The 12,679-nt window shown below is 42.3% G+C and overlaps 1 protein-coding gene across 1 annotated transcript; it reads right to left on the bottom strand.

Moving 5' to 3' along the window:
• Positions 1-5,001: 5,001 nt before the first annotated feature.
• Positions 5,002-12,402, bottom strand: snrpg (small nuclear ribonucleoprotein polypeptide G). The gene is made up of 4 exons (XM_069917920.1): positions 12,295-12,402; positions 10,572-10,594; positions 7,340-7,464; positions 5,002-5,240 (listed from the first exon to the last, which is right to left on the bottom strand). Exons 1-4 carry the CDS (start codon positions 12,324-12,326, stop codon positions 5,190-5,192), a joined length of 231 nt encoding a protein of 76 aa, XP_069774021.1. The 5' UTR covers positions 12,327-12,402; the 3' UTR covers positions 5,002-5,189.
• Between the last annotated feature and the right edge of the window lie 277 nt (positions 12,403-12,679).

Here is a 12,679-nt window from a genome sequence, read left to right as displayed (position 1 = left end):
TTTAGATATAAAAATATTTAACAATTCTCAGTACAGCAAAAGCTTGGCAATTTGGACCTGATAGAGATATTTTGGCACATACCCCTTCATAAATCAAAGTACTGAGTTCAGGAGTTGGGAATGTTTTGGTAAAGTTATATAAGACATTGGTGAGGCCAAATTTGGAGTATTGAGTGCAGTTTTGGTCACTGAACTACAGGAAAAATAATCAGTATGATTGAAAGAATGCAGAAAACATTTACTAGGATCTTGCCCGGACTTCAGGAACTGAGTTACAGGGAAAGATGAAACAAAATGAGGGGAAATGTCTTAGAGGTATTGAAAATTATGAAGGATGTAGATAAAATAAATGCAAGCCGGCTTTTTCCACTGAGGTTAGGTGAGATATTAACTAGAGGACATGGTTAAGGGTGAGAGGGGAAAACTTCTTCCCACAGAGAGAAGTGGGAGTGTGGAATGAGCTGCAAGCTGAAGGGGTGAATACAGGATCATTTAGGAAGAATTTGCACATGGATGGGAAAGGTTTGGAGTGTATGGACTGGGTGTGGGTCAGTGGAACTCGGGAGAAAAATGGTTCAGCACAAACTAGAAGGGCCTGGTTCTATATGCTGATTACACAAGGATCTGTCACCATTGGTATGGGTTCTCCTACTGCTGTGGGCCTTTCTCACTTTGAAAGGATGGTTATCAGATTGCGCTAATTACAAAACTTTAACTACTTTCTGAAGCCCTTGGAGGCTAAATGAGGTTGCATAATGCTGACACCTAGTGGTTTGGTTTCTAAGTGCATCTTGCATTAAATTAGTTCCCTTATTTCTCAGCAAAGGAACGGAATGCAACTGCCTTGTTATGTCATAAGAGTTTACAGCACTGAAATAGGCCATTCAGGCCAACAGATGTTGTTTACCCGAGCTAGTCCCATCTTGTCTGCATTTGCTAAATCCTCACTAAATCCTCCAATCCATCTACATCACTCCCTCTGGCCACTCATTCCATGCACTCTCCACCTTGTGTGTGGGAGAAAATGGGTCTTCTTTAAATCTTCCCCCTCTCTTCTTGAACCTCTGCCCTCCAGTTTTACCCTAGGTAAAAAGACTTTCTATGCCTTTTATGAACATCTATAATATCTGCCTCAGCCTCCTACACTCTAGAAAGTCCTGTGTCAGCCTCTCCTTATAACATCCTTCTGGATCTTTTTGATACATTTTGCAACTTAATGACACCCTTCCTGTAGCTGGGTGACCAGAATTGCACCCCTCCCCTCTGTTATCCTTCCTTGGTAGACTTGCTATCTCCCCTTCCTACTTCACTCTCATTAAAGGGTCCAGGCCTAAAATGCTCACTGACCAATTCTCCACGATGTTGACAGAGCAGCTGAGTTCCTCCAGCTCCTCTTTTCTTCACTCAGTGTGTGTACAAGGTGATCCAGGAAAGGGTCATTCACTCTCTGGCACCTCTCCTGCCATTTAACTGAAGCCTTCACACACCGGCCTTTTCCATTGCACCCATTCTGCCATTTAACAGAAGTTATGGCTGATCACTGACTTAACTCAACACACCTGCCCTTTCCCCATATTCCCCAAGACAAACATCAATCACTCTCAGGTGTAAAATAATCTGGAGACATGAGAAATAGCAGTGCAACACACTAATTGTTGGGACTAAAATGTTGAGCAAACAATGAGCTTCTGAAAAACTCAACAGATCAGGCAGCATCCAATGGGCAGAAAACATTTGGGGGTTGGGAGCCTTTATTGAGACTAAATTAGGAAGAGGTGTTATCAGGAAGATGGGGAAAGAAGCTGAGGAGAGGTCAAGAGATGCTGGGGATTGGACAGAAAGTGAGAGAGAATGGAAAGATCAGTAGGAGGAGCAAACTTTTGGAGGGACTGGAATAAAAATTAGAGTAAAGGAGGTAAAGAGATGGAAACAGTGGAAGTAATTGAAGGTTACCTCAAATTGGGAAATCAAATTTTCATTTGGCCTCAGAGTGGCCATGGACAAACGTCTATGTGGGAATACCGAAGGGAATTGAAATTGTTGGTGACTGGGTGTTCAGGCTTAGATCACTCAAGAGTATGTGTTGGCACGACGAACACAATTTACAAATTTGATGACGATGCCATAGTAGGTTGTTGTATAAAAAGGGGCAATGTCTCAGCATACAGGAGGGTGATTGAAAACTTGGCTGAATAGCGTACCAACAACCACCTTGGACTCAACGTCACCAAAAACAAGGGGCTGATTTGTTGACTTCAGGAAGGGAAAAGCAGAGGTGTAAGATCCAGTGATCATTGGGGGAATCAGAGATGGAGGAAATTTAAGTTGTTGGGAATCATTATCTTGGAGGATATTTCCTGGACCCAACACACGAATGGCATTGTGAAGAAAGCATGTCAATGCCTCTATGGCCTCAGGAGTTTGTGGAGGTTTGATATGTCATTGGAAACCTTGACAAACCTCTTAAGGATGTGCGGTGGAAAGTGTGTGAACCGGTTGCATCATGGTCTGGTATAGGGACACCAATACAACTAAGCGTAAAGCCCTCCAAAAGGTAATGGACACAGCCCAGGACATCATCTGCAAAACCCTCTCCACCATTGAAAACATCAACAGGGAACGTTGCCACCAGAGAGCAGCAGCAATCAAGGATCCACGCCACCCAGCACACAATCTGCATTTGCCTCTACAATCAGGAAAGAGGTATCGGTGCCACCAGACTCGCACCACCACGTTCAGAAACAGCTGCTACCCCTTCACCATCAGACTACTCAACGACAAACTCAATCAGGGTCTCATTTAAGGACACTTACTTTGCAGTATTGATTTTGTTTTCCCCTTCGCTGAATTGCAGTCAGTTTGTTTCTTAATTTGCTTACATTTTGAGTACAGCTTTTTTTTTGCACCAATAAGTGGTAATTCTACTTCACCGCAGGAAAAAGCATCTCAGGGTTGTACGTGATGTTATGTATATACTCTGATAGTAGATCTGAAATCTGGGCAAGCCAGACACCCAATATGGTCCCACTGATGTAGAGAAAGCCACTGAATGCAGTAGATTAGGTTTTTCAAGGCCTGAGGCTCAAAAAGACTCAACTTATCAGTTATGGTTCAACATGTGATTTTCCACATCATGGATTTTTTTTTGGTGCTTAGACTATTTAGGGTTCTTCAGGTGTATTCATTTTCAGTTTCATCACCTGGAACTCTGCTGACTCCAAGTCGGGAATGATCGAACAAGGCTCTCCTCCACTTGGCTGGATTCCTTCATGGAGTCAATGTCACTCATTTATTCCCCAACCTTCCAGCATTAATGCCATGATAGTAAAGTTGTTTTGCGGTTACAGCTTGATTTTAATCTCAAGCACGTCTTTAATTTTTAATATTTTTATCTACTATTCCATTGATTTGTAACAAAATGGCAGTTTCTCAATATGCAGATTAAATTCTCCAAGGATCTCAGTGCATCTAAACTCAATCATTTCCATAAAGAAAATCAGAGGGCTGAGTTGAGTATAGATGCAATATAACCATTTTTCTTATAAACAATTGGATTATAGTGAAGATTCACCAGATCTCACTCATTTCAGAGGAATTATCCCAAAGAAAAATCTATAGTTTCCAGACTTTGGAAGAGCAAGGCGTTATTCAACATATGAAACTAGTATATTAACTAGGACGAAGATGAGAAATTCTCTAAACAGGATGCCATTGAGGGTTAGCACCAAGTATATTTGAGACAGATGGATAGGCCCACCAACAATGGCCACTGTGCTTTTTAAAGAAAGCTCATGATTTTTATAGAATGAAAACGGGGCCAGAAAAATATGGGTAATTCAGGTACATGTAGGCACCAATGAGACTGAAGTCGCTGGGAGAATTATTTTGTGCACTTAACAATTAAGCAAATCATGCACACGTAGTGGCAAAAGTTGAGTATAAATTTTCTGCCGCCGAGAAATGGGCAACATTGCTCATAATTAGGCCTTTCAGGAGTGAAGCTAGTGAATTCATCTGCATGGCAATTCTCTCCAAATGCAGGTGATGTTGGTTCAATTGACAAGTCTTAGATGAACAGTCTTGGTAACAGATAAGGTAAGCATTTGGCATGAAACCACCAATTTGACAACCTCAATGAACAGACAATAGTGACAAGAACCTTCTCATTTCTACGTGGCTAAGAATGAATTGATCAATGAATGATATACAGTCTACTTTTGGCAGAAATATGGACTCATAGGCTTTTTATGTCATACAATACTTAAATTTAATCAAATCTTGTGGTTTGGAAAATAAGTCCTATGAGGCAAGGTTTTTCTCTTTGGAGAACAGAGGATGAGAGGAGACTTGCTGGAGGTCTCGAGATTCTGAGAGGCATAGATAAGGTGGGCAGCCAGCAGCTTTTTCCCAGGGCGGGAATAGCAAACACCAGGGGACATCTCTACAAAGTGAAGGTAGGAAAGTTTAGGGGGAGACATCAGGGTCAAGTTGTGGGTGTCTGGAATGCATTGCCAGGGATGGTGGTGAGAACAAAAATTAGGGACTTTTAAGAGACTCTTAGAGAGGCACAGGGATGGAAAGAAAAATAGATGGTTACAAGGTTGGAAGAGTTTAGTATTTTTTTTGGAAGGAATAAATAGGCTTGCACAACATCAAGGGCTGAAGGGCATGTTTATGCTCTATTTATTACTAGTGACGCTGGGATGAGTTCATATCCTCACTGTTCTCAGACATATCCCTGCAGACTATTTGCTTCCACCCTGGTTTTGGGGGGGGGGGGTGGTCCAAAGGAGATTGATGAGGCAATATTGTGGCATGCATTGATTATGCACCAATGCTTCTCATTGAATTGATTCAGTGGTACAGAAAATCTACAGTTCCAGGGTTATAGGCACACAAAGATTATTTGCCAGAGGGCAATTAGACTGTTTGACTTGCAAAATGATTCATGCATAATGAATATACACAAAAACAAAGAGCATACAAGTAACTTATCCAATCTTTCATACAAAAAATTTTAATAGCCTTTGTCTCAAAAGTACAAACTGTAAATTAACTACACATTTCAAATATTAAGCCCCTTTATAAAGTAAGCTACAAATGCTTTTCTTCCATGACAAAAATTCTACCCATGCTCAGTTTCACCAAGACGATATTGGTTCCAATCTTCAAAAATGATGAGCTCTTCACTATACTCTTTCTAAAGCTTCCAACATGATAATGCTGTTTCCTCTAATTACCTAAAGAAGAGAATCAAAGATAAAGTTAAAACTCTCATTGAAAGGAGAGCTACATTAATGCTGGAAGACTGGTCAAAAAATATTTTAAATAATGTATCAGGCCCTTTTGGCCCATGAGCCCGAGCCACCCAATTAATCTATAACCTCCCGTACGTTTGGAACAGTAGAAAGAAATTGGAATGCCTGGAGGAAACCCATGCAGACTCAGGATTTACCAACAGTGCTGGATTCGAACCCAAGTCACAAGCGCTGTAATAGCGTTGTGCTAACTGTATGCCGATCACACGGAAGGCTCATGGTGAAAATGCATCCAGCATAGAAAATATGCTTCCTCACAAAAGTATACACTGATGTGTTGAAAGATGATACTCTGACCACAGACACATTCACATTTCCTGACTTTCTCATTTGATATTCTGATATCACAAATTAGAGCGAAGCAGAAAAGCATATTCAATTTGATAAATAAATATTTTGGAGACTGGTAATAGTTAACATCAAATTCAAAAATGCGATAGAACATACAAGTAAAACACAAAAGTCTGCAGACACCGTGGTTGAAGTAAAAACAGTGCTGGCAAAACTCAGCTGGTTTTTGCTATAAAAGCACACTGTTTGATCAGGCGAGTTTCTCCAGCATTGTTTTTTTTTACTTAAAGGACACAGATTTCATTCAAGCTCAACGGTACTGACACAGCCAATGTTTTCTCGTGATGAGGAAACCTCTCCAAATAGGGTATGCAGTTGAAACGCATCAAGATCCTCTCTGGGTTACTTCTCAAGCTCATTGGCAGAGAATGAGGAGCAGATACCCACAGACAGTGGCTGAGGACACCAAAATATTTAATAAATGTGAATAAATACAACCTCTTTCTAATTGCAATTTAACCAGAAACATTAGCGCTAAATGGAATCACAATCTACGGTGAAGTGAACATTTACTTCACATCTAGAATTGTTACGAGTAACTATAAATATTGTAACAAATGTAAACCGACATTTTTGTTCATTACAATTAAAATTATTACACCCACTGAGCTGAGATCTTCTGCTTATTTATTCAGCTTAACAAAGCTTATATTTCCACTCAAAGAGGCTGTGGGTTTCATTATTTAAGCCTTCTCTACAATTTCAACAAACAATACCAAAAATGGGTGGGTCACCCAAATAACTAACGAGCTTGAAATGATAGCCCATGACGGGGTTAAATTCATTCACATTAGTAAATTGTAGGTTAAATGTGACAACGTGATAGACAACAGACTCGCCAAGGCAAATAGCGCCTTTGGAAGACTACACAAAAGAGTCTGGAAAAACAACCAACTGAAAAACCTCACAAAGATTAGCGTATACAGAGCCGTTGTCATACCCACACTCCTGTTTGGCTCCGAATCATGGGTCCTCTACCGGCATCACCTACGGCTCCTAGAACGCTTCCACCAGCGTTGTCTCCGCTCCATCCTCAACATTCATTGGAGCGACTTCATCCCTAACGTCAAAGTACTCGAGATGGCAGAGGCCGACAGCATCGAATCCATGCTGCCGAAGATCAAACTGCGCTGGGTAGGTCACGTCTCCAGAATGGAGGACCATCGCCTTCCCGAGATTGTGTTATATGGCGAGCTCTCCACTGGCCACCGAGACAGAGGTGCACCAAAGAAGAGGTACAAGGACTGCCTAAAGAAAGCTCTTGGTGCCTGCCACTTTGACCATCGCCAGTGGGCTGATATCGCCTCAAACGGTGCATCTTGGCGCCTCACAGTTCGGCGGGCAGCAACCTCCTTTGAAGAAGACCGCAGAGCCCACCTCACTGTCCTCCAACCTCAAAAGACAAAGGAGGAAAAACCCAACACCCAACCCCAACCAACCAATTTTCCCTTGCAACCACTGCAACCGTGTCTGCCTGTCCCGCATCGGACTTGTCAGCCACAAACGAGCCTGCAGCTGATGTGGACATTACCCCTCCATAAATCTTTGTCCGCGAAACCAAGCCAAAGAGAGAAGAAAAGATGGGTGTAATTGGGCAGGGCCGAAAGGGACTGTTGCAGTGCTGTATATCTAAATTTTAAAATTTATATTAAAAAAATTTAAACTCTTACCACCATGCCAATGTTGTTCTGTTGACCTCCAGGTGCCATCTCTACCGATTCATCAACCACAAGATTCATGAAGGGGTCAAACCCACGCAAAATTCCTTGCACATGTCGTCCACCGTTCAGTTTTACTGAATAAGAAAACAAAGCTTTTAAGTCTCCATCAAAAACACTTCTGCAGTAACAACTCTGGGCACTCCAACAAAATGGCACGAACATTGACTTCTCCTGGTTCCATTAGGCCCCTCACCTGCCTATTTTCTTCCAGCTCCCCAACCCTTTCCCGCTCCAGTTGTTTTCAAACTTTCTCTTTCCACAACTCACATACCACTTTAAGAGATGCTCTGTGATTAGTAAGGCATTACTTAAAGTGGTATGTGAGTTGGGGAAAAAAGGTTTAGAACAACTTCTCTAGATCCAATTGTTACTGAAATTTTTTGCTTGAGAGAAAATATCATTGGTCCATTTCCTTTGGAGTTACGAAACTGTGCAAAAACAAGTCAATCAGGTAAAATTAAAACAGTGGCTTTCAAACTTTTTCTTTCCGCCCACCTACTACGTTAAATAATCCTTTACTAATCACAGAGAACATGTGGCATAGGGATTACTTAAGGTGACATGTGAGTGGCAAGAAAAACTTATAAAACCACTGATTTAGAGAGCTATTCCCTCTCCTTATCACTACTCTGCTTTTTTTAATCCCCTTCTTGTGCCCTCCCACCCAGATCCACCAATGATCTCTTGCCTATGGGCCTGTGTTCCTCCCCCCCACCAGAGAGGAACCTGCCATCTTTTCCCCCATACTTTAATGAAGAGCTCAGGCCAGAAAAGTTGGTTAGGCATCTTAGTTACATAGAGAATGCTGCATGACTTGCTGAGTTTCTAAAGCATTTTTGTGGTGCCATTGATCTCTGAACAGAACTGACATGGGATAAGTTACTGATAGGAAAAGGCAGGATTTTAATCCAGCACCCCATTACAAAAACTACATTGATAATATATTCACTATCCTGAAATCAGGACCACTCAGATGGTCTTAAATGACAAAATAAATATTTTCTAGATTTTCCAAAACGGAGACCAATAACTGACACATTTATGGGGGGGGGGGGGGGGGGGGGGCGGGGGAAAGCAAAAAGTCTCTTCCTGACTTCACCAAAAAAAAACCTACCCAAGAGGCAGGACCTTTGTGAAATTGGAAAGACAAGGACTGATTAAGAATAAATCAGCATGGCGTTGTGCTTGGGAAATTGTGCCTCACAAACTTGATCGAATTAAAAAAGATTAACAAGAAGATGAGGGCAGGGCAGCAGATGTCATCTCACATATTTCAGACAGGCTCTTGGCAAGATACTACATGATAGGTTGGTCCAGGTGGTTAATTAACATGGGATGCAGGCTGAGCTAACTAATTGGATACAAAAATGTTTGGCGGTAGGTGACAAGAGGATGATTGTTTTCTAGATTGGAGGTTTGTAACATGACTTTTGCAGGGATCAGTGGTGGGTCCACTGTTGTATTAATAATTTGGATAAAAATGTAGGCAGTGGCACGGTGATTAAGTTTGCAGATGATACTAAAGTTTTACAGTGGATAGTGAAAAAAGGTCATCTAATATGATTTTTACACATAAATAACAGCAAAATCCTGTAAAAAAAAATTTGCATACTTACCTCTGGAGTGGTTATTTACACAGGAAGCACGTTTGCACTGACTTTCTCTGTTGCAGAGATTGTCAGAGGGTAAACGTGGGAGAATGTCATATTCTACCGAAAGCCTGCAGTCTAAATAGACTGCAGGCGGTCCGTAAAAATTTCTAGGGGTCCAGGAGGAAAAATGACGGGATGGAATTTAGCAAATAGTTTCTGTTACATAATTTTTTTACAAGGCCAGCTGAGCAGAAAATTTATGCAAATTTTCTGCTTCTTGGCAACTGTGTAATAAAATTACTATGGGATCCTAACCAAATGGGTAATCGGCAATGACAAGGGCAAATGGAATTCAAATCAGTTAAATAAGGAGTGATGCATTTTTATGTCAGACCATGCGAAGAGAAGTGAATGGTATGGCCCTGTTGAGTGTTCTAGAACAGAAAACCAAGGAGTACAGGTACATAGTTTCCTGAAAGTGGAAACACGGGTAGACAGGGTGGTTAAAAAGCCATTTAGGACGCTTGCCATCATCTGTCAGGGACCTGAGAATTGAAATCGATGTCATGTTCCAACCGTACAAGATACTGAAACACTTGAGTGCGGATCTGGTCGCTTTGCTATAGGAAGTCATTAAACTGGAAAGGAATCAAAAGATTCATGAGGATTTTAGTGGGGCTGTAGAGCTTGAGCTACAAGAAATAATGGATAGGCTAAGACTTATTTTTAAGCTCCTATGGGGTAGGACGGCTGAGGGGGTGAACTTGTTTTTAAAATGTACACAAGATCACAAGGGCCATGTCATTCTTTAACCCAGGTCAGACAGGTCTAAAATTAGGTGGAATAGATTTAACGTGATATGAAAGGGACCCAAAGAGCAATATTTTCACACAGAGTGTGATGAGAATATGGAATAGGATGCCAAAGAAAGAGGTGTGTACAATTAGAATATTTAAAAGATATATAGGGATATGGGTTACATGCAGGCAAATGGGGATAATTTAGATAAGCAACATGGCTAACATAGCCATGGTTAACATAGTCAAACTGAAGGGTCTGGCAGCTTGGACTTGAACGCAATCTAAAATTTGCCTTCGAAAGAATCAGAGCCAGCAAAATTAAATCAGTTACTGTGCAGCCCACCGCACAATCATGTAATTTAAATTTAGTTTAGAATTCCAAGCCAATACAGAGGGTAACATTAATTGTGTGTAGAGTCATGCTGCCATATTCTTACAGATGTGAAAGATTTTTTAATTTAAATATACCTCCATCGGGCTGAATCTGCTGGTCACTGGTACACAAAACATTTTGCCAGAGGATTGACTGTTTAAATGGTTCTACAGGATTGAAAATTACTCCTTTGCTTGGAATTGATCATCATGAGATGCAGTCATTTGAAGACATTAATTTAAAATTCTCTGCTGATCTACTACAATAAGCACATTACACAACTTAATAAAACACAGAGTAGTTTTGATATCCATGCATAACCTCAAAAGATTAAATTATTCCAATTTTGTATAGAACAAACCAAACCCCAAAACACTTCCCAGTTCTTTGCAAGAAAAGTTTAATTGAAAACTCACGTGATAACTTCTTGTCCATGAACCTAAAAAGAAAGATGTTGAGGTCAATGCAAGCTCAAACATAGTCTAGCATTAACTTATATCTCCTGAAATCAAAGTGAGAACTAGTTACATACACTAGTTGGAAAGTGTAACAAATGTCTGCACAGTAAGGGCAGTAGTTTGTGCAGCGGTTGGTCAAATGCTGTTACAGCGCCAGCGTCCTGAGTTCTTAACTGATGCAGTTTGTAAGGAGTTTGTATGTTTTTCCCATGTCTGCATGGGCTTCCGCTGGGTGATCCAGTTTCCTCCCATCCAAAACATACCACAGTTGTAGGTCAATTGGGTGGTACAGGCTCATGAGCCTGCTACCACGATGTATGTCTTAATTTAACACAAATATCTTAAATAACGCATGTTCATTTTTATTATAAAATGAACAGTGTCACTGATGCATTTTCATCCCAATATTTTCTTTATAGTGGTGACAGGAAGAGAGAGCTCAAACAAATGTGATCCATAGATATGCAATGAGAGAAGCTGCCCAGCGGTTATTTTGCAGAACCTTACCCTTTTTTGTGGTGAGCAGATTTCCTAAGTTTGCAGAGAAGGATCCTTGTCACAGTTCAAAGGGCTCTCTGATCTACAGACTCTGGGACACACAGAGTCAGACGTCCAGAACTGTTGGAAGACCATCAACTTGGCAAAAGACACACTTTGGTCTGCCTGATAGCTGCTGGACTTCCAGCAGATGGAAATGTCGGTGAGGGAATGCTGCCAACTGGGACATTCCAGGCTGCAGCAGTACATGCCAATGCACGGACATTGTGCAGAAGCTCCACAGTCTAGAGCCCTTCCATTAACAGGCATTAAGGGGCTGAGACCAAGGGGAAGTCCCTCAAACACCAAGGTTTGCAAACACCTAGACTAAAGTAAAAACACAATGCTGGAGAAACTCAGCAGGTCAAACAGTATAGAGCAAAGATACATAGCCAACATTTCGGGCTTGAACCTTTCATCAAGGATTCCCTCAAGGTTCTAGGGATGGCTACCCTGAAGAAGTTCTCCTTCACTGTGTGATTCTGCTCCAAACATGTAATCCTTGCTGCTCTCAAGCTCTGATCATGTACTCACCCCGAAAGGTAACATGAAGGGCACTCGCCCGAAACTTTGGATATGTATCTTTACTATACAAGTACGCTGTTTGACCGAAGTTTCTCCAGCATTGGGTTTTTACTTCAATCTCAGTGTCCGCAAACTTTTACCTCGTGATGGAACAGTATGGATATGAAACTAAAGGTAGAAACAGACTCTGAACAGGCTTCCCCTTTACAAATAATTTATTGTGAATAAAATCTAGTTTTAGTTTTAAAACAAATCAGCGCCGAGGATTGAGCGTGAGAAGCAGACGCCCGGGAACAGTAGCCGAGGACAAAGGCATGGGAGATGGCGACGGGTCGAACTGGGGAGAGGAGCCGGCTATGGAGCACAGAGTCCGGCATGGACGGATCGGCGAATGAAGCAAGCACCCACCACCCCCAAAAAAATCCCACCCTCGTCCCCAACCCCGGCGGCCGCGGCGCCTCTGCCCATGTTGGGAGGGAGGCGACAAGGCCGAGGTGCCATCCCGGGCAACATGCGTGCGGCCCCGAGCTGGCTGTACGCGAGGTTCAGGCGGTGCGGCCAAGCGCAGGCACAGGGCTCCGGCCTCCGGCCCAGCGAAGCCCCGCTTCCCCAGACTCACTTCTTCAGCTCGGGCGGGTGGGCTTTACTCATCCTTCCTCACACCGCTTCTCTGCAACCTGCTCCTCCCGCCGCGCACGGATGAATGGGGTGAGGGCGGCGCACAATTCACACGTCACTGACGCAACCGCGGTTTGGCGCGTGCGCAGTAGAAGCGCGCCGTCCCTTCAACCCACCCTCGTCGGCTCCGACTATAAACGTCGCTGCAAAGATGCTGCCACAGCACACTTTTGCCCGTCTCACCGCAGTTTGTGTCTTAAATCAACCTTTTGCACCTCCTCCAGTTCATCCAATCATAAAATGAGCCCTCCTCCAGTTTATCCAATCATTAGCAAGCCCTCATCCAGTTCATCCAATCAATAGTTATCCCTCCTCCAGATCATCCA

Source organism: Narcine bancroftii, chromosome 2 (assembly GCF_036971445.1).
Source record: "Narcine bancroftii isolate sNarBan1 chromosome 2, sNarBan1.hap1, whole genome shotgun sequence".
In the NCBI taxonomy this organism is placed as follows: Eukaryota; Metazoa; Chordata; class Chondrichthyes; order Torpediniformes; family Narcinidae; genus Narcine; species Narcine bancroftii.
This window is presented reverse-complemented; position numbering and strand designations above follow the sequence as displayed.

What these genes read in the sequence shown, in the direction of transcription:
- snrpg (XM_069917920.1), bottom strand. Translation starts at nt 12,326, where the DNA reads ATGAGTAAAGCCCACCCGCCCGAGCTGAAGAA. An exon ending in CACCCGCCCGAGCTGAAGAA is followed by an intron (nt 10,595 to 12,294) that starts GTGAGTCTGGGG and finishes CTTTCTTTTTAG; the next exon opens with GTTCATGGACAAGAAGTTAT. An exon ending in AGAACAACATTGGCATGGTG is followed by an intron (nt 5,241 to 7,339) that starts GTAAGAGTTTAA and finishes TCTCTTCTTTAG; the next exon opens with GTAATTAGAGGAAACAGCAT.